General features: G+C 42.3%; 1 protein-coding gene across 9 annotated transcripts in view; it reads right to left on the bottom strand.

Annotated features, from left to right (window-relative positions):
- Window positions 1–20,815, bottom strand: part of TNRC6C (trinucleotide repeat containing adaptor 6C) — a 98,094-nt gene that overhangs the window by 52,565 nt on the left and 24,714 nt on the right. For all 9 annotated transcript variants that reach the window (XM_041486460.1, XM_041486465.1, XM_041486462.1 and 6 more), the window contains exon 4: window positions 4,231–4,575. In XM_041486460.1, coding sequence (XP_041342394.1) covers window positions 4,231–4,575 — 345 coding nt within the window. The remainder of the gene's footprint in view (window positions 1–4,230; window positions 4,576–20,815) is intronic.

Genomic DNA, 20,815 nt, shown 5'->3' with positions numbered 1-20,815 from the left:
ATTCAGCAAGTTCTTTCTGTGTGCAAAAGGTCATCACTGAAATCTCCAAACACCACCTTGTGTCAGCAGACAAAAAGGTAGCCAAGATTTGGCTTGTTTAAGATCCTGTTCCAAGGGGTCTGTTCAGTGTGCAGATTTTGTGGTGCCTTTGAAACCTTCTGTTTTGACTTTACAGAGTAAAGAGCAACAGGACAACTGTGACTCTATGGATAAACTGCTACTGAGCAATTAAAATTGCAGCTTTAGATTTGAAGTGAGGAAGAAATTATTTACTCAGAGAGTAGTAAGGCCAGGAGGCCAGGGAAATGCTCCAAGGGCTGGAGCCCCTCTGCTCTGGAGCCAGGCTGAGAGTGCTGGGAATGCCCAGCCTGGAGAAGAACAGACTCCAGGGAGAGCTCAGAGCCCCGTCCAGAGTCTGAAGGGACTCCAGGAGAGCTGGAGAGGGACTGGGGACAACGGATGGAGGGACAGGACACAGGGAATGGCTCTAAGCTGAAGAAGGGTAGGATTAGGTGAAATATTTGAAAGAAATTCTCCACTCTAAAGGTGGTGGGACATTGGTGCCAGGTTGGACAGTGCTGGGAGCAACCTGGTCTGGTGGAAGGTGTCCCAGCCTGTGGCAGGGGGTGGAGTGAGATGAGCTTTAAGGTTACTTCAGCCCAAACCATTCCATGATTCTGATGCCAAGTAACATTTTTACAAGAGTTTGATCTGTGTTAACTTGTTTGGGGCAAGAATATAAAATGAAGCTGAAAAGCTGCTGCACTGTTTCTTTTCCTCTCATTTCTACAAACCTTACTGTCCTCTGAATTTTTCCAATGCTAACATAAAAGAAGCAAAAAAACAAAAACCCCTGAATGAATTCAACAGTGTAAAACATCTGCTGGGGGCTGCCAATACTACACATACAGCAAGTTAAAATAGGAATTGGGAAAAAATAAAGCCTCAAGGTAGAAATGCATCTGGCAAGATCAAAGTCAGACAGCTCGTACTACACTCTTACAAGGAAAGTTCTTTTATGAGTTATGTTATGATTTACAGTGGCCTTTGTTTCATTAAACTCAAACACAGATGCTTCAGATCCATCTACAAGGATGCCTGGAAGAAACCTCCTGACCCTCAGGCAGCCTGAGCCACTGCAGTTGGCTGCTCTGTGTGTGCCACATAAATAATGATGAGAGGGGCAGCTCCCATCTCTGCTCCCCAGGACCTGAGGGAACGGCTGGGGCTGTGCCAGGGGAGGTTTGGGCTGCACACAGGGAAAGGTTCTCCCCCCAGAGGGTGCTGGGCACTGCCCAGGCCCCCAGGGAATGGGCACTGCCCCGAGGCTGCCAGGGGTGGCCAGGGTGGGGTTGTTGGGGTGCCTGGGCAGGGCCAGGGGCTGCACTGGGTGATGCTTGTGGGACCTTTCCAGCTCAGAATATGCTATGATTTCTATGGTTCCAGAAGTCTGAAAATAAAATAATAAACATATCTCTGACACAGAACATTAGTCTGACAGTTAGCAAACATTTCCCAGTCCAGAAGAAGCCAAGAATGTCAGAACCATCCCTGATGAATTGGGATTTGCAAAGAAGATTGCTGTTAGAAAAGTTAGAGAACTGCTGGGAAATTATTACTTTCCGTCTCACTAAAGCCAAATACTTGAGAATACAGAAGCAGAACCTCTTCCCTTCCCAAAAAAGAACCACTTTAATAAATAATAAATGGTTTCATTTTGTCTGTTCAGTTTTAAGTTTCTAGGGAGTAGCTGAGTGATATTTTCAAATGTATTTCGATAACCATAGAAGCTGTAATTTCAGAGACAGATTATTCTCTTATCTAACTACAACTTCTAAGGACAACACCAAAGAATTTTCTCTGTTGTAGTTCTTCTCAGCAGCAAAAAATAGTGAAAGATTCGCTAATGCCCAAAGGGAAAAACTGCAGACAGTTCAGATCCAAATTTTGTGATGTTTGACAGTGCTAATGAGTGATAATGAGCAACACTTGAGATCACACAGAAATGACTAATATTCAAGTTATCAAACCCCTCCTTTATGATTTAGTCCAGATAACTTTTTCAAGCCATGGATAACTGTATGCCAGAACAGTCCGTGCTTTGCCTGACATCCACACAAAGCAGAGATGGAAAAGGGGATGTGCACCATTGAGTCCATCTCCACTGCAAAGCTCACACCACTGACGAGAGCTGCTTATTTCCCATCAGCAGCTTCAGGAAAACAAAGTTAGCAAGAGACTTATTCCTCAACATCTTATTTCCAACAGCCAAAGAAAGGCCTGTGTGTCTGTCTGAGAGCCCACCTCAGTGCTGTGTCCAGCTCTGGGGCTCCCAACATCCAGAAGGATGGAGAGCAGAGAGAGTCCAGCAGGAGAGAGTCCAGAGGAGGCCATGGATGCTCCAAGGGCTGGAACCCCTCTGCTCTGGAGCCAGGCTGGGAGAGCTGGGGGAGCTCACCTGGAGAGGAGAAGGCTCCAGGGAGAGCTCAGAGCCCCTGCAGGGCCTGAAGGGGCTCCAGGAGAGCTGGAGAGGGACTGGGGACAAGGATGGAGGGACAGGACACAGGGAATGGCTTCTCACTGGCACACGGCAGCATTAAATGGGATATTGGGATTAAATTCTTCCCTGTAGGGTGGGCAGGCCCTGGCACAGGTGCCCAGAGCAGCTGTGGCTGCCCCTGGATCCCTGGCAGTGCCCAAGGCCAGGCTGGACAGGGTTTGGAGCAACCTGGGACAGTGGGAGGTGTCCCTGCCATGGCAGGGGCTGGAAATAGCTGTTCCCTAAAGTCCCTTCCAACTCAAACCATTTGTGACCTGCAAAGGACAGAATGATGTGGTAAAAAGGCCTAAGACACTCAGCTACTTATCCCAAACTATTCTTTTCCTAAGGTGAAAATAACAACTGAAAGTATAAACAGGCAAAGGTATAAAAATGTCACAACAGAAAATAAGCGAAGTTACTATTCCTTATTTACAAACTTACAAAACATTGTTCAAGGAACATTAAAATTATCAGGATAGATATAACCTGTAAATATACAAACTACCAATGCTTCTGTAACAATCACCACTAAATATTTACACTTCCTAAAGATTCATTATAGCTACCAAAGAAACACAAAAGGGGAAAAAAAACAAAGCAGAGGAAGACCCCACAGCTCTGAGCAAGAGAACAAACAGTAAAATCTTTTACAAGTGCATGCCAGAAGTGGCACATTGTGTCAGAATATGAGTATATAGCCAGGGATTACAAGTAATCCTCAAATAGGAGGATATTACGAGTAAGAATACGAGTAATAGGCGAGGATCGAAATTTTTAAATGGCATTTTGAAACTAAATTTTAAAATGGCATTTAAAACCAGAATTTTAAAATGGCATTTGAAAACTAGAATTTTATAATGGCATTTGAAAACCAGAATTTTTAGATGACATTAAAAAAAACAGAATTTTAAAATGGCGTTTTGAAACGAAATTTTTAAATGGCATTTTGAAATGAAATTTCAAAATGGCATTTTAAAACGAAATTTCAAAATGGCATTTTAAACCAAAGTTTTCAAATGTCATTTTAAAACTAAATTCTAAAATGGCATTTGAAAACAAAATTTGAAAACGGCATTTTTAAAGCGAAGTTTTAAAATGGCATTTAAAACCAGAATTTTAAAATAGCATTTAAAACCAGAATTTTAAAATGGCATTGTTAACGAAATTTTAAAATAGCATTTCAAAACGGCATTTTGAAATGGCAATTTTAAAACATCATTTTAAAATGGCAATTTTAAAACGGCATTTAAAGACCACAATTTTCCAAAATTTTAAAAATGGCATTTTAAAACGGCATTTTGATATGGCAATTTTAAAACATCATTTTAAAATGGCAATTTTAAAACGGCATTTAAAGACCACAATTTTCCAATGGCATTTTAAACCAAAATTTTCCAATGGCATTTTAAACCAAATTTTTAAAATGGCATTTAGACCAGAATTTTAAAATAGCATTTCAATCCAGAATTTTAAAATGGCATTTTAAAACAAAATTTTAAAATGGCATTTTTAAAACGGCATTTAAAGACCACAATTTTCCAATGGCATTTTAAACCAAAATTTTCCGATGGCATTTTAAAGCAAAATTTACAATGGCATTTAGACCAGAATTTTCAAGTGGCATTTAAACCAACCCCACCAGCGGAGCAGCCGCTCCCCCGGGCACCGCTCTTGGGTACCGCTCTTACCTGGCTGCGCCTTGCCGGGATGCTGCTGTGCTGCTGCTCCCTGCTGAGGAGGAGGAGGAGGAGGAGGAGGGCTGGCTCCCGCTGCTGCTGCCGTGCCCGGCGCCGGGCCGGGGGCACTCAGAGCCCCGGCGGGCAGTGGCTGCCCCCGCTTTAGGAGCTGCTTCTGTTCCTGCTGGCGGAAGCGGGGAGGCACCTCTCGGGGCAGGTATCGGGACGCCGCAGGCTGCTGCCCGTTGGCAGACGCGCGCTTGCCATTGCTGCTGTTGGTGAGAGTGCTGGTGGAAGTACTGGTACCGGTACCGGCAGGTTGGGGCTGGCTTAAACTGGTCTTAATAGGTTCTGGCACTAGGGTGAAAGAAAATAATCATCGTTGGTTTAAGATCTGGAAAGTTATCGGGTTTTTTTTTTTTTAACTGTAACGGGTAAACTGATGGTTTGCAGCCTCTGAGAAGTTGGCGGTGTGTTAATTTTTGTGTAGGTTTACTTTGTGTGATGGTACTGGAAGCTTCTATACCCTACTGAAACAAATCATCTGTATGGTTTAAAACAGGGAGGAGGACAAAAGAAAGCTTTGACAATTCAGTATTGAACAGAATGCTCATTTCTGCTGCACCCACCTTGAGCCCCCACTGCTTTTACAGTTCAGCAGTTTTGGAGGCGACCTTGCCAATATTAACATCAAATCCCAGGGCCTACAGCCATGAAAACAAACATTTTCAGGCTCCTAACAAGCTCCCAAAAAAACAAGCTAAAAGACCTGATCCACCAGCTTATTCAGCACTCACACAAACTTTGGGTTTCTTGTGGTCTTTATCCAAACCTTTGCATCAAACACTTAGGACATCCCAGCCACCAACATCTGCACTCCGGGCATGGATGTGATACCTCCCTGAACAAGCCAGGCCACCCTGGAATGTGCCTGCACACCTGGCACCACTGACCAAAAGTGCCAGGTCCTTTGGGCCAGGCAGGAGGGAGTGGGCATGGCGCTGGAGGATGGCAGCCCTGGCTCAGCTCACCTGGCAGCAGCTGCCAGAGCTCTTCGGTCACCCAGAGAAACTCTTGGAGCTTCTGGGATGAACAGAAGCAAGCACTGCTCCAGCTCATCACAAGCCATGTTGAACAAGTGCAAAATTGCAGCTCTTCAGTCACAGAATATGCTGAGTGGGAAGGGACACACAAGGATCATCCCCCAAATGCTGGCCCCGCACAGGACCCTCCCCAGGAGTGCCACCTTCTGCCCAAGGACACTGTTCAGATGTAGCCTGAACTCTGTCAGTGCCACTACAAACCCACAGTCAGCTCTCTCCAGGCTCTGACACACCTAGAAAACAACAACTTCTACAGCTGCAGCAGTGAACAGCGCCAAGGGAATGCCGAGGGTGGCTTCAAAACAAGCAGGGACTTGACCAAGCAGAAATATGCCAAAACATCTGACAGAACCATCAGCACTTCACTTCTCCAAGCTATTTGTTTTGGAAGCCTAAATAATTTCACCTGTGATTCTGTCTGCACAAAAAAGGAACTCTAAGTATATAAAAAAATATGAAGTACCACTAATACCTGAAGAGCAGAGAACAAACCTTCCTTAGCTTTTCAAAGTACACAATCACCTTTGGAAACAAACAGTTTATCCTTATTCTGAAATTTAAAAAGTAGATAGAAAGTATCGTGGAATGCAGAGTAATTATTTTCAAATACCAAATCCACATATGCATGTGAAAACTATTCTGTTTCCACAATACAAATAGATCATTCACCTGATAGAAAATAAGTCTGATTTCATTGTACTGTGTTTATTTTAGCTCCTACTGCTTTTGCTACTACTGGTACAGCAGTGTAAGCATTTACCTCTACTACCACTAGCATCACAGAGATGCAAACATTTACAAACAGTGAGATCTGAAGGACTCAGGATTTCTGCAAAGTCATTTACCACAAGGTTCACCCAGAGCACTGCAGACACCGGCTGATCAACCAAAAATAACCCAGCATGGCAGCCAGGGAGCTTCTCCAGCTCGGCTGACAGACCAGGCACACACCCCCTGGTGCCAGCAGATCAGAGGGAATGCCAGGGAGGAGGAGGAAAAGGACAAGAGAATGGAAACCACTCACTGGCACGATGCCAGCAGAGCTGGGATTTGTCTGGCCCCAAGATTTTCATAAGGAATATTAATTAATTGGAAACATATTTTAGAGAGCAAGACAGGCAGCTTTTTAAACAACATTATATTCTCAATATTGTGTATATATAAATCACATCTGATATTCCCAAAGAGGTGTGCATATATCTATATTTTTTTTAAATCACTAATGCAAGTCATAGAATAGACAACACTTTTCACTTCATTGTAAACTAACAAACGTGTTTCATCACAAAGGTGAGGCCAGAGAAACCCATTTTCCCAGCGTTAGAGACAATGTTCCCTCTACATATCTGAATCACAAATGAGAGAAAAGAACAAAGAAAATCAAAATATCACTGTGCTTTAGAATTAAAATATTTCTGCATATTCATGCTACTGTTTTTTCTCTAATCAACACAGCAAAGTAATTTTGATTTTGTCCATCAAAATCTCTTTAAAGAGTACCTAAATGGAAGCTCTTGCAAGAATACTATGTCTGCAAATCATGGTAGCTGGAAAAGAACTGTTTAATTACAAAATGACAGTGACAAAGCAAGAAGAGCGAACAACATCACACAAATGGGCTTGAGCCCTAAATTCCAGTTTCATACCAGGCTGGAATTCAGACTTCAAACACAGCAACAATACTTTGAGAATACACATTACAAAGACAATATGATTGTGTTCTAAAAGCCATCCTCAGCAATGTTTAACCAGCAATTTTCACTTGATATGCACTGTGAGAAATACCAAATGTTCCAAGTGTCTGCCCTGGATGTCCTAATCCTGCATTGCTGTGTGATATTGGCAGTAACAGCATCTTTCTACAGCCTTGAGCCATTCCCTCTCCCTGCAGGGCTGCCCCCTGAGATGATGGGTGCCCCTTGCAGCACCCACAAAGGTTTTTCCCCGCTGTGGGCACAAGGGCAGGGCAGCAGGAGCCTCTCCCACTGGGAGCTCTGCTCTCATCAGCCCACAGAGAGCCCTGGCAGCCCCAGGAGCAGCCTGCCCACCCTTCCACCTGCAAGGAATCCACTGTCACTGCTAATGGCATGTGGGCAGCTGCTGGAAAGCCGGGAATTAAAACACAGAATTTAGCCATTTTATGGCTAAATTTGCCCGAATGCAAAAAATGTTGTTTAAATTGTGTGGGGGAAAGGATTTAACAGCCAGTGATTTTCATAACCAGCACGTGATTAAAGAGCTAAAGCAAAAACATTTAAGTGGAAAGGCTCTTGCAAAAATACAATTAAAGGCGTAAAATGAAAGCCTTGAGATTGCTTGCTCTTAAGATGTTTGTGATGGGTATCTGCTTACTCTCCATTCCGAGCTGTACACACACTAAACAATGAGCTTGCTTGTAATAATTATCAGTACTTAATGGTATCTAAACTTCTTAATCCAATTTTACCCAAACAAATCCAATAATTACTCCATATGCTTTTTGATGATTACAATCTCGGGAATCCCAACTGCATAAAAAAGTGTTACGAGCAATTGTAGGTGGATTTTATTAATATAATGAATAGGATCAGTCTAACAGATTTCAATTACAACAATAGCTTTTAAGTACATTTCTATGACATAAGGAAAGAACATGCATAAATGAAAGAAACTGGTTAAGCCACATAATACTGATTTATGGCAGCTTTTTCCTTTCATTCACCTCATTAACATTTCTCTGTATTTCAGAATCCCCCACTCCAGCTCTACAAAACTTGCATTTCTAAAGCCTTCGAGGACCAGACATTCCAGAAGAGAAACAGTTAAACCCAGAAATGCATTCTTGGCTGCTACTGTGACAGGATTTATTTACAGCTTCTATTAAACACAGCAGCTCCATTACAAAGTGCTGGATGTGAGGAGAATTTTTGATTATACAATGCCAATGCCTCACTGCGTTAAACATATCATGCCAGTGTATTATTTTTTTCCTTCAGCAATTCGTTCAGGTCATTGTTTGATGGGTTTATGAATTCATTACAGGAAACAGATGGATCCCATAATTCAGAGCTATTCTCCCAGCCAATCATTTGGGCAATTTTTTTCCTCATCTTGCTCCCCCCTCCAAATCAACCTTAATGAAGCCACTTCCTCCACGGCCAGTTCACACACACACACACACACTGCAGCACATCACTGCTGGTTTCACCTCCCTCCAAACACTAAAGGCTTTCCAAATAAAGCTGAGCAGGAGCACAATCCCACAGACACCCCCTCCGAGGTCACACAGAGCACCAGGAACTTACCCAAGTCGGGTGAAGGCAGCCACCAAACACGGCATTAGAGTGGGCAAAACCACAAGTCCTCATTAGTGAGAAACCCATTTTTATTTGCTCACAGAAGTCTGTTGCTGGGAAAATATTCTTGCCTCCCCCCCCGGTCTACTTTCAAAGGCTGAATTTTCATTTAGCAAATTACCTCCTTTGTCTCCCAAGTGCTGGGATTTGCTATCCACAGTGACATCTGCTGGCAACAGCAAAGGTGCTCAGAACTATTGCATAAAGCCCACTTCTGATGTTTTTACACATAAAATGCCAAATTTTCTGCCTGGATCATCCCTTCCCCCAATATCATGAACTTCTGGGGAGAAAAAAACTGCAGTGTAATGACGAGATAATCCCAAAACTTATAACAGCTTTAATAATGTAACCAGAAGCTGCTGTTTGACATCAACGCCCACACTGAATAATAAAAGTAAAAATACACGAGTTATTGTGCCTTTAGAACTTTGTCACCATTTATTTAAAGAAATGCCTTGACCTTGGGCCAATTCCTGATGATATCATTTATCTAATACCCAGAACAAATAAAGTCTTTTCTATGTTTAACTTCATTTCCCCCCTCACAGTTGACCACAGTGCAGCTTCTTCTGCTTCCTCTTCCAGACGTTTCCTCTCCACTTTCTTCTCTTGTCCTTTACAACACTTCCTTCCTTAGTCTTTCACCACCCCAGTTTGAAAATCTTATCTAAAACCCACTTCTCTTGACAGACTTCTCACTTCTACCAACTTGGACCCTATACAGAACTTGATTTTTTTTTTTTTCTTTTTCTTTTTCCAGGCAACTGGAAGTCAGAGTAGGAATTAAAAGAAAGCTGCAAAGTTCATGGAAAACTTCTAAATCAGTTACTGGAATTTCTCAACAATAGAAGGTCTTATGTTCTTAAGTGCTGGCTTTATGCAAAAGTATGAAATAGAGAAGCATTGAGGATGTCATTCCCCACCTCCACTTTGACCCTAAAGCAATGTATCCACAAATCCAGCTGACCCCAGACACTCCTTTGTTCCTCCTTCCCCCCAGACCTGTCATTCACCTCAGCTCAAACAAGTTCTGTCTGTTTGCTCACATTTCCCACCCATGTCCCACCAGCCAAAGCTTGCTCTACGTATCTTAACTATGTCATGGCTGCTGAAATGACATTCTTACTTGATATTGTCATAAGCAAAGTGGGGAAATGTGAGTAAAATGTGAAATTGGTTGAAATGTTCTCTGGGAGAATCAATGGCTTGCTGTCAAAACAGAAGATGTTTCAGAAGAGATTCCATGGGGACTTGATCCGAGCCTACGCTGTTCAATATTTCGTTAACAGCTCGATGATGGACTAGAGAATATCCTTATTAAATCTGCAAATGACACCAAGATGGGAGAAGGAAGATGGGGGTGGTCAGATCGCTGTGTGACACGATCAGAGCTCAGCAGTGAGGAACTGGAGAAGGGATGTGACAAAACTACTACAATTCAGTAAGGAAAATCACATCATTAGCAGGAGGAATTAAATGCAGAACAGCAAACAACTCGCCCCACAGCAGTTCTGCAGAAAAAGAAGCAATGTTTTAGCAGATCATAAACCAAAGAGGAGGAAAAGATATTCAAGAAGATTATAAAAAATCCAATTTGGAAATATTCCAATCGGTGGAATGGGATAAACACCCAGCAACCCATCTACCTGAGCCTGGCATCACAAAGCCTTCCCTGGTTGTACCCACAGCTCTTCCAGATGGAGCTGGACCACCTGAAAAGGGCACAAAGGAAATGGGAATCTGGAAAAGGGAACTACCACAGCAGGCAGAGGTAAGGGAGTAGTCAGTCTACAAGGCACTGGGTATACAAATTTAAAAAATACAAAGAAAGAGGAGGAAATAATTAGCTCCACCCCACAGCGAATAAGGCAAGACTTGCTGGGTTTAAATGGCAGTCAGGGAGATTTGGACTTACATTTCCAACAATAAGGATGATTAAGGATTATCTGCAGACATGATACAGGTTTGGTGATCTTGTCTTGGGGCAAGAGGATGGAATAAATGACCTCTCAAGAACCTTTAGAGCACATTTTCTACCACTCTATATGTAAAACAGAGCTCCAAATCCATCTTACTCCGTTCTCCCACTTCCCTCAGCCATGACAAAGAAATCCTCTTCCCCTCTGGTTGATAGTCACAGCACTCTCACCAGCTTCTGCTGGTTTTTAAATAAGTTTCAGATGTGGCCTTTCTTCACTAGCCCTGCTTGCAGATCCTCTCCATTTTGTTCTTGATTAATGTGAATTTGAAATTGTATCAATCCTGAGTGACATTTTATCCCTTCATCACCACAGTGAATCCTCTGTGTAAGGCCAGCCCAGCCCACCCTGAGGCAGAACTTCTGTGCAGCAAAGGGTCAGAGCCCAACTCTATTCACAAATGGAACTTTTTTCTTAAGAGCTGGACAAGCTCCTGACAAAAACACAGATTCTTGAGTACTTCAGAGCTCAGACACAGGATTTTGTTTCCCTTTCTGGAACAGCATCTACATTTTTTTCTTTCAGATCTGTCAGCAGAGATGGTGACAAACACTTCTTTTGACAGAAAGATACAAAACCTGTTTTCGGTGACTCAACATGTATTTTTAAGGTTTTTTTCAATCCTATTCTACATTATTCAGGTTGGTGTCACATGCAGCAATCTTGTGAAGAATACTTATACTTTTAACAGTTTTAATATTTTCCTCACTGCTCTCCTCCATGTTAGCACTGATTATAATTTTAATTTTAAATTCACAATTAATTAGCTGTGCCATTAAAAATGGTACAGCTAATTAGGTTGATAGGTTGTCATCAACAATAGATTGATAATCCAAAGTAAATATGATGCTCTCCCACTGCAAGCCAAACTCCCTCATGTTTATTGAAAGCTCTGAGTGCACACACATGGGGTTTGCCATCAGCTAATTGATGAGCAGAAATTGGACTGTACACACCAGGCCTCAAGCTCAGCAGCCCAAGCTAGGAACCAGGACTGTGGGCAATGGAACAGTTAAATTCTCAGAGCAGCATTCCTGCAGGACGTGAACTGATAACAGATGGTAACTTTCAGGAATTAACAATTCATCTGCTGCCTTTCAAGAGAGAGTGCTCCAATACCAGCATTAATCATGGACATCTCTGCACACAGACCTGCCCAAATGCCACCCCCTGAAAAGCAACAGATAAATAAATGAATTCACCTAACTAGAAGCTGCTCTCTGTCCTGAAGCCTCTGACATCTCAGCACAGGAGTATTTCCTTTAACACACCATCACATTCAACTTGGAATTCAGACTCCTGCAAACCCAACTCCCACCTCCAGAGCAGGGCAATACAAGCGAACTTGGCTATTTTAAAGGAAAATAATGAAGCTATTAGAAGTTTTTAATCACTCATATTAATAAAATCAAGAAACAACAGCATTAACAACTGTCTGAAAAGGACAGGAGGGAGATAAGAGTCATTGCTGAGACAAATTAACTGGTGCAGGAAATTACTACTGTAAAATTTAAGTGAGAGGGCAGCTCAGAATTAAGAGACGGATTCTTAGCAAGTGGTTAGAAATGCTGGCAGAATATTTTCAGGTTTCATAAGACTCCTATAGAGTGTTCAGAACTCTTCACAGAGAATTCACATTTTCCATTCCTTCCCAGAGTATTTAGGAACATCTGAACTCCACCAATTAATTGTATAAAGACCCACTAGGGAAAAATATATAAGTTCTATTCCACCAACAAGACATGAGAGCATCACAAACAGAATCCCAAACACAATCCCAACAATTCAGGAACACAGCAGAGGATGTCAGGAGCCAGCCACGGGCATGGGCTCCCCCCTTCACTCCAAACCCTCCTCAGTGATGCTCCAGGCAAGGTACCCCCAGCAGGAACCACACAATAAAAGAGTCAGAGAAGACAGGAAACAGCTTAAAGTGAAATTACACAAAACCAACACTGTCATCACTGTAAGTGCCAGTGGGAAAATTCAAGCATATAATAACAGATTAAATAACTTCATACAGAGTGTTTAAGTCTGTATACAGAACTGCAGGGGCTGGGGTGGAGGAAGAAAATACATTGAACTTTAAAATTGTATTTCAGTTCTTTTAATACTTCCTTTTAACCTAAACATGACATTTCATATGCAATAGTGTTTTTCTGAATGAGCTTCTCAATGCTGGTCTCTTTCCTGGAAGGTTTTTGTTTGGAACTCTGAGCTCATCTACCTGACAGTCAAACCTGGAGAGTCAGAAACAAACTCTTCATTTCTGATTCAACACCAAATCTGAAGCAAACTCTTCGTTAATTCAGTTATAGCTGAACAGATTTTTTATGTCTGCAGTGCCATTGTGCATTAATGCCACATATGAAAAACAGGATTTAAATTATTCAGAAACGTGAAGAAAGCACTCCCAGCAGTTTACACACCTTCTCCTACTCAGGTTCCTCAGGAAAATTCCTTAAAGAAAAGCAGACTAAAAGCTGGTGGGGGCTCAGCAATCGTTTCCCTGCAGATAAGGTGGGAGCAAAGAAAACTCCAAGTGAGTTCATTTGCTGAGCACACCCTGCAGGACAGCCCAGCCCTCCAGTGAGCAGGGCCAGGGAAGCTCTTCCTGAGATTCCAGCACCCACATGGAGCAGAAGAACAAGGCCAGAGGATCCATCCCGTGTTTCCAGCAGGGTTGTTGTCCCAGTGACAGCCCTGTGTCACCATAGCAACTTTCACCAAGAACTCACAATGCACCCAAACGAACTCCGAGCTAAATTAACTTATTGCATGTCACCAGTGAGAAATGACTGTTCAGAGGTAATTTTCTGTACTAATATGTAATAGAGTTAACTCTCTAAATTGAATTAAATTAATTAAATGCCACTCCCAGTAAATCAGATTCTATTACATGAATGTTAAAAGAAATTAAAGATGTTTTAATAAAGATTACTAATAATAACTTAATATTATTACTTCATTTTAATTCAAAAATTCTGCTCAGTTTATTTTAGACACATGTCTCCCCCTCACTAGGAAGGAATACCTAATTACTCCACATTCATTACACAGTTATTTCATAGAAATGGGCTTAGACTTAGCTAAAAGAAGTAACACCAGCACTTTAAGAAGAAATGCAGCTTGGTTGAATGAGTGACATCCTAAGATTCTTCCTCCCCACTCACACTTTGGCAAACTCCACATTTTCAATGAGTGTGTCCAGTTTCCAAAGAGTTTCATTTCTTCTTTTTGCAGAAGAAAATGAAAATGTCTTGCAGTAAAGCCAATTGCAAACAAAGAGGAAAATACTAGGTCTGCCTAGGCAAGGTATAAAAATAACAGCCCTTTAATGGCTTTGCAGATCTATCTAACAATGGGTTATTAAGTTTGTTTTTTAAAGTAGATTCTTGCACTTTGGAGGACAGACAGCTGGGAGGCAAATCTATAATGCTCCCAATTTCTCATGTAAATAAAATAAAATAAATTGCCAGCTGATGGTGTTTGTGCTGTCCCACCACCCTGACTTCAACTCATAACACACCAAGACACTTCGGGCAAAACCAGGGGCTATTTAACAATAATCACTTCCCAGAATGATGAACCACATGATTCAGTTTTATCCATTACTGAGGTTTCAGGAGGAAGCTGTGCTTGTGCTGAGAAGGCAGCTGGTGACAGCAGAGGGAGCACACGGAGCTGTCACATCTGCCACTGGCCACAGGGTGACAATGACGTCACCCCAGTCACCAGCCCAGCTCAACACCCAGAGGAAAGGCAGCACTGCCACTAAAAGAATAAATACGGTAAATAAGGAGTAAAACATTCCCTGAACCTCCAGCAAATGGGAGTTAAGGCTGTGACAACCCTGTGGGGTGGAACAAGATGAGCTTCAACATCCCACCTACATTGCAGGTATCAGTAAAATGGGATTATGGATTTAAGTGTTCAATGTTACTATGCATCTAAGTTATTGGCCACAGATTTTAAGTTAGTATTATATATTTTTAAGTCTTAGTAGCCATAATAAGGCACCAAATCACAGAGTCTTCTACAGATCTTTTCTGAGAAGGAATAGCTGAACTACTGAGGAGGCTGAAGACAACCTCTCACCTGATTTCCCAGAGTGATCACTGGACAAGACTGGAGATAACTATACAACAAAGGAAAAAAAAAAGAATTATTGCTCTTGGAAACTGGCAGGAAAATATGGAAGCTGTAGCAAGATATGAATTACGATGGAGCCTGTGTCAGAAAGGTGGCACTGAACACATTTTCTTCCTGTTTCACTCTGAAGACTTTCTCCTGTTTTGGAAGGAAATGCAGAACTGCCAGTGCAGGACAGGACAGCCTGACTCCCCCAGCACCTGCAGGAAGGGTTCTCATGGTTTGTCAATCAAGCCTAAACAAGTGCAGTGGAAACTTGGGGAAATTAAAGCAAGGAATATATTTAAATGTATACTTCAGGGAACTACTTGCAGGGGGAAAATGGGTAGTGATTAAACAGGAGAAATGGGGAGTGAAAAAGAAACTGCACATTATCAAATCAACATCTTTATGGGATAAGGTATCTGAAACTTGGGAGTTTTCATAGCAAGCTGAGTTTAGGGATAAAAAAGTGAAAGAGAAGAATTAGCACTGCCCTGAACAGCCTGGATTACAGAGCTTTGCAATGGGGTGAGCCTGAAAGGCACAGACAATAAACCATCCTTAGGTTTTACTTGTGAACAGCAGCAGGTTACTGCCCACAGATTAACTCAGGGGCTTCTTAATAACTCTCCAATGACAGTGTGCTGGTTTTGGCTGGCACAGAGTTAATTTTCTTACAGGAGCTGGTGTGGGGCTGTGGTTTGGATCTGTGCTGATAACCCAGGGTGTTTTTGTTACTGCTGAGTGGTGCTCACAGAGAGCCAAGGCTGCTCTGCTCCTCACCCCAGCCAGGAGCCTGGGGGGACACCAGGAGCTGGGAGGAGACACAGCCAGGGCAGCTGACCCCAGGGAATACTCCACAGCAGATGGTGCCATGATCACCACATACAGCTGGGGGAGAAGGAGGAAGATGGGGAAGTTTGCAGCGGTGGTGTTTGCCTTCCCCAGGCACTGCTCCCTGGGATGGAGCCCTGCTGTCAACCTGCCTGCCATGGGAGTGGGGAATCAGCTCCCTGCTTTGCTTTGCCTGTGTGTGTGACTTTTGCTTTACTGATTAAACTGTTTTCATCTCAACCCACGAGTTTTCTCACTTTTACTCCTCAAATTCTCTCCACATCCTGCCAGAGGGGAGTGAGCCCCAGCTCCTGCCTGGGGTTAAACCACAATACACAGATACTGCATTTATTAAAAGTAATTCTCCACTAACTGGAAGGACTTCCAAAGAAGAAAAACATAAATTAATATAGTTTGAAAAACAGTCTGAAAATGGTAGCACCAGGGAAAACTGGATGGGCTGTTCAGTAAAAAACAGGAGACACAAAGAGGCCTCTGCAGTGGAGGGGAAGATCAACTCTCCTGGGCAGAGCAGCCAAGAAAAAAGGGGCTTAAGTTATAACAAAGACAGACTGAATGTGAAGATGCCTTTCCAAGAATAATAAAAACATCTTTCAAGAACATCTGTTGGGCCTGTCTGAGAGAGGGGAGAGGGTTAAGACCATCCCTTTTTGCTCACTAAAGAGATATATCTAGTGGTGTGACAGTAAGACCTCAAAGTGGCATTTGAATTTTTAAGAGTTGAAGAATCATCAGTTCTCTCAATTAGTAACTCATGTGCTTCAAAACAGAAGTTCACGAGAGCCTGTCTGGCCTCCTAAAGGTGAAAAAAACTTGGTTTATGAAAAAAAGACAGTAACAGTAGCCAAATCAGAAATTATGCCTGAAATGTTAAGAACATCCTGGTTAACAGGAGGACAGGTCCTTCAGGAGACTATGCTAAAACAGAGAACAACTTCTGTTAACATGGGCTGAGGCCAGCAGGAGCCTGAGTCACACCAAGTTCAGCTGTTTCCACTGGGCAGGCGACAATGACAGCGGTGCCACGCCCTGGCAGGATTCCGTGGTGCTGTTAAACACTGGTCCCACAAGGAGCTGAGCATGAGCCACAGGGGCAGGATGCCTGCAGGGAAAATCACCTCCTCTCTGGATGCTAATGCACTCTGCACTGCCTGAACCAGTTCAGGAATAACCTGAAGGATCAGGTGCACATGCACACCTGAGCAGAAGCTTCGGAGCATTTACCAGAGTGTGAGCTGGTTAAACAGACATTTTAAGTAGTCCTGTAGGATTTGTAAAGCATGAGCTACCACCTTTAACAACTCAGGAAAAACATTAAAATAATCTAGCAAAACACAGGGAAGCCAAGGGTTCTCAGAGTAGAGGAATGTCAACACCAGACAGTCAACAAGAGAACACAAAGGTCCCTCAGGCCAAACGCTTCACACACAGCATAAAAAAATCAAAAACACGTTTTCATTCCCTTCCTTTTCCCAAGATAACCCTCTGCAGCATTTGTACAGTAACTATTCCAGGAGCACCTACTAGTGTTACAGTTCAAAGTGGATTTCATCCTTCCCAAGGAAGGGATCAGGTAACCTTAGAAACCCAGCATGTATCTCAAAACAATCATTACCAAAGAGAGCTAATGCATTTCCTGATGAACCTCTCCTCCAGCTCACAGTTTGCAGATCTTATCAACATTATATTTATATGCCTTACAAGCCTCCTCCAGGTAGCAAGATGATAATCTAATAATGGAAAGTGGTCAGCACGCTGCAGATAAATCAAAGCTGATAGGTCATTTTTTCATGAGAAACTGTTAGCTGCCCTCTCCATGAAAACTTGTGTGAGCCAGGCCTCAAGACAGAGCAGAAACTGCCTTCACAGACATGTTTCTCTAAAAGAACAATAAAAGTGAACAGCAGACTATAGTTCAGAAAGTAAAGGGAGAAAGAAGCACACTGATGAGCAGCATGCTTATATTTTTGCTATGAAATCACTTCCAAGGAAACAAATCTCAGGCTCTGCAGGGTGGGGAGGAGATGTGGGATGGGTGTTTGTTGCCATCAGTAGATACAAAAGTGGCATCTTACAAAGGAAATACTGGGGCATATATGCTCTGATGGAGGGCAAATATCAGACAACATTCTATTTATAACTGGAAAACAGTTACTTTACAAGCAGACTGACAGAAGAATAGAGCATTTGCCAATGCCTGAGCTGCTGCAATGCCAAAAGAGCAGCAGTTTGGCCATTTCACAACCCTCGTGCTCCCCACACTGCACTGGGGAACAGCAGCAGGCAGCAAAGCACCCACTGTGGGCAGATAAATACCCACAACCCAGCGTGCAGCTTGATCATAACCAACACCATTATCACTGTGAAGCTGGGTTAAAATTTATCTGTTAAAATACCCATTTGTCCACAACTGCATTGGCAGTTTTGCTGCTGGGAAAGCAAACTGGGATTTATCTGAGAGCATTTCCCACCAAGGGGCACCCTGAAAATTAGTCTAGACTAGAAAAGCCTAGCTGGTGTTACCCAGTCTGTGCTTGCTCTCTCTTCAAAAGGTATTCTGGGAGAGATAATGTTCTGGGCTAGAAATGCACCTGACAATGGACCATGTAAAGAGAAATCTGATGATGCACAGCTTGTCCTGCTGCCCTCAAGCAGGATATCAACCCTTACAATCTAGAGCACTTGAAAAGTGCTTTTAACCAACTGTGTCTAGTGTTGGAAAACTCCCATTTTTATCTAATTCTAGAACTAACTACTTACAGGTCAGGCTCTTGCAATCTTCAACCTGATAAACCCATCTCATTCCTAACTGAGGAACCAGAAAAAGCAATATTCTGCTGGTGTTTATATTATGAGCACATGCCTAAATTTGCAGAACAGCAAACTACAACAGACCATCTCTAAGGAGAATAAAAACTACCTCAGGAGCACTAGGAGTATCTACCTGAGCCCTTACCTGCTTTTCCATTCCCAGAAGAGGAATTTGCAAAGCTCACAAGGCAAGCACAGACCAGTGATGCATTAAGTTTTAGCTTTCACATTTTCCAGATTCTGTACTTAGTGTGTGACTTTGTGTGCCTTAGTGTGTGACTCCGAACTTCACATAAAGTGTTAGCAGGTTGTCTTCACAGTTCAGTCAGACAAAACAATACTTTTCCAGTCCCAGAACACTGCTGGAGCTTTTGGGCTGTTTCAGGCCCAGAAAGTGTAAACAACAGCAAACTGAGGAGAGAATCTGGGAGGATGGGACTGCATAACCTGGAGCTGTAATTGGACTATTAACCCCAATATGGAAATGGACCAAAACTTATAAAAGTGTGAAAACTCGTGACACGCTGTCCATCTTGGGTAGAGCCAAGGCCAAGAGGTGTATCCCCTGAAGGCCTTTTAATAAATCTCTATTTTATTCCTTTAATTCTGTCTAGCCTCTGTTCCAGGCAGCCTCTCCAGGCATCACCAGGACTGGAGGTGCTTCACTGGAGCAAAGCAGCAGCAACTCCAGGCAAGGACATCAAAGCACCTCTGAGGGAGCAGCTGTCCTGGAAATCCAGCTCAAGCTTGGAGTACCTTAGGAAGAATAAATTTCATGCTTACTTCTTTTATTTTCAAATAACCCCAGAGTTGTATGTTTGTTTGTTTTACTTTAGGAGTTAAATGCTTTTCCCCAAAAACCTGTACTAATTTTTTGTCTGAAAAGGGCATTTATTTGAAAGCTGGGGAATCTATAGATTCCCAGGAGCTACAGAAAATTTAAACCTTCTGAGATGTCAGTGCTTGCTTGCAGGGCTCAGGGTGTCCAGCCCTGACAAACGTCTCTCCTGCAAAAATTATCAATGCAAATCTCTCTTTGGGCACCTTTGACTTGTAAACCAGCAAGATGCACACAAAAAGAGCTACAAACTCAAATACAGTTTACCAAAGATTATTCATACATTTACTGTTTATCTTTTCTCCTTCACAAAGGCAACGTTGAAGGTGTTCATAATATTTCTTGCACTTGTAAGAGCAAAAAGCTTATTAAATACCTCTCAGTCACTCCACCTGAAAGAAAAGCAGGTAGGAAACCAAAGTATTTTTCTTTAGTATTTTAACTCCAATTCTCCCAGCTCATCCTTCTTGCTTTGTCTCCTTGACTATACAAATTGCTCCTCCTGTCTGCTTCACTCTTTTTGCATTTTCTACTCTTCTTCACCCAGTACTGGATCCACAAATTACCTCCATCCTCTGTTCTGTGCAGGCTGTAAAATGGTAATTACTCCTCTATCAGAGAAGTGATATCTCAGTGGGTTTTATGAACAAATTCATGTTTGTTTAGAGATACTTATAGTAGCAGAACACCCCCATGATAACGTTTATCAAAAAGAAAACATTTTTGTGTTACAAAGCCTTAACGTATGGCCACAGGTTATCATTAAGTTATCAAGTGACTGCATATTAAGATCTAATTGAAGAACTTATTGCAGGGCTCCCCCTCCTTCTGCAATGATGATTTATGGCACATTTTGTCACTACAATGTGCAGCAGTTCAGTACAAACACAGCACTTAACTAACAAGATGACAGAGGCAGATATTCAAGCACAAGCTATAAATACTCAAATGAGTCAGAGGTTGTAAATCTGTTGTAAATCATACCTGATTTGTAGGCTGGAACACATTTTCTAATCTTATGGAAAAAGCCTCTGCTGGTTCCTACAATAATATGACACGAACGAGAAAAACTCAAGACTTTTCTTTTTAAAAAAGACTGATTGTGTTACATACTGTCAGAATTCTACTTAAAATCCTGATGAGATTCTCTAAAAAATTTCATTTTCCCTTTTTTCCTATGGAACTACCACTAAACATCAGTAACATCCACCACAGCCAGAAGGAGCACATTAACAATATACACAAACTTCCTTTCTGTATGAGCAGAATGGAGGTTACACACACACAGGAGCACAGACAGAGAACATTCTAACAGCCCATTTGGGCAGGATAAGTAAAGAATCAACTTAAAAATATGCAATAATCTACAAGGCTGATTTAGAAATGAAAATAACCCAGCTTTGAAAACAGGTATGCTGCAACTTCTGTCATCCCAACAGAAATGACAGAACAGAGGATGGATCTCAGATAGTTTCATCCATTCTTTTTTTCCTTTTAACTCCATTTTCTAATAGAGCAGACCATGTTCCTCCAGGTAAA

This window comes from Pyrgilauda ruficollis, unplaced genomic scaffold (assembly GCF_017590135.1).
Source record: "Pyrgilauda ruficollis isolate IOZ18807 unplaced genomic scaffold, ASM1759013v1 scaffold77, whole genome shotgun sequence".
In the NCBI taxonomy this organism is placed as follows: Eukaryota; Metazoa; Chordata; class Aves; order Passeriformes; family Passeridae; genus Pyrgilauda; species Pyrgilauda ruficollis.
The sequence above is the reverse complement of the archived record's forward strand: the minus strand, read 5'-3'. Positions and strand labels throughout refer to the sequence as shown.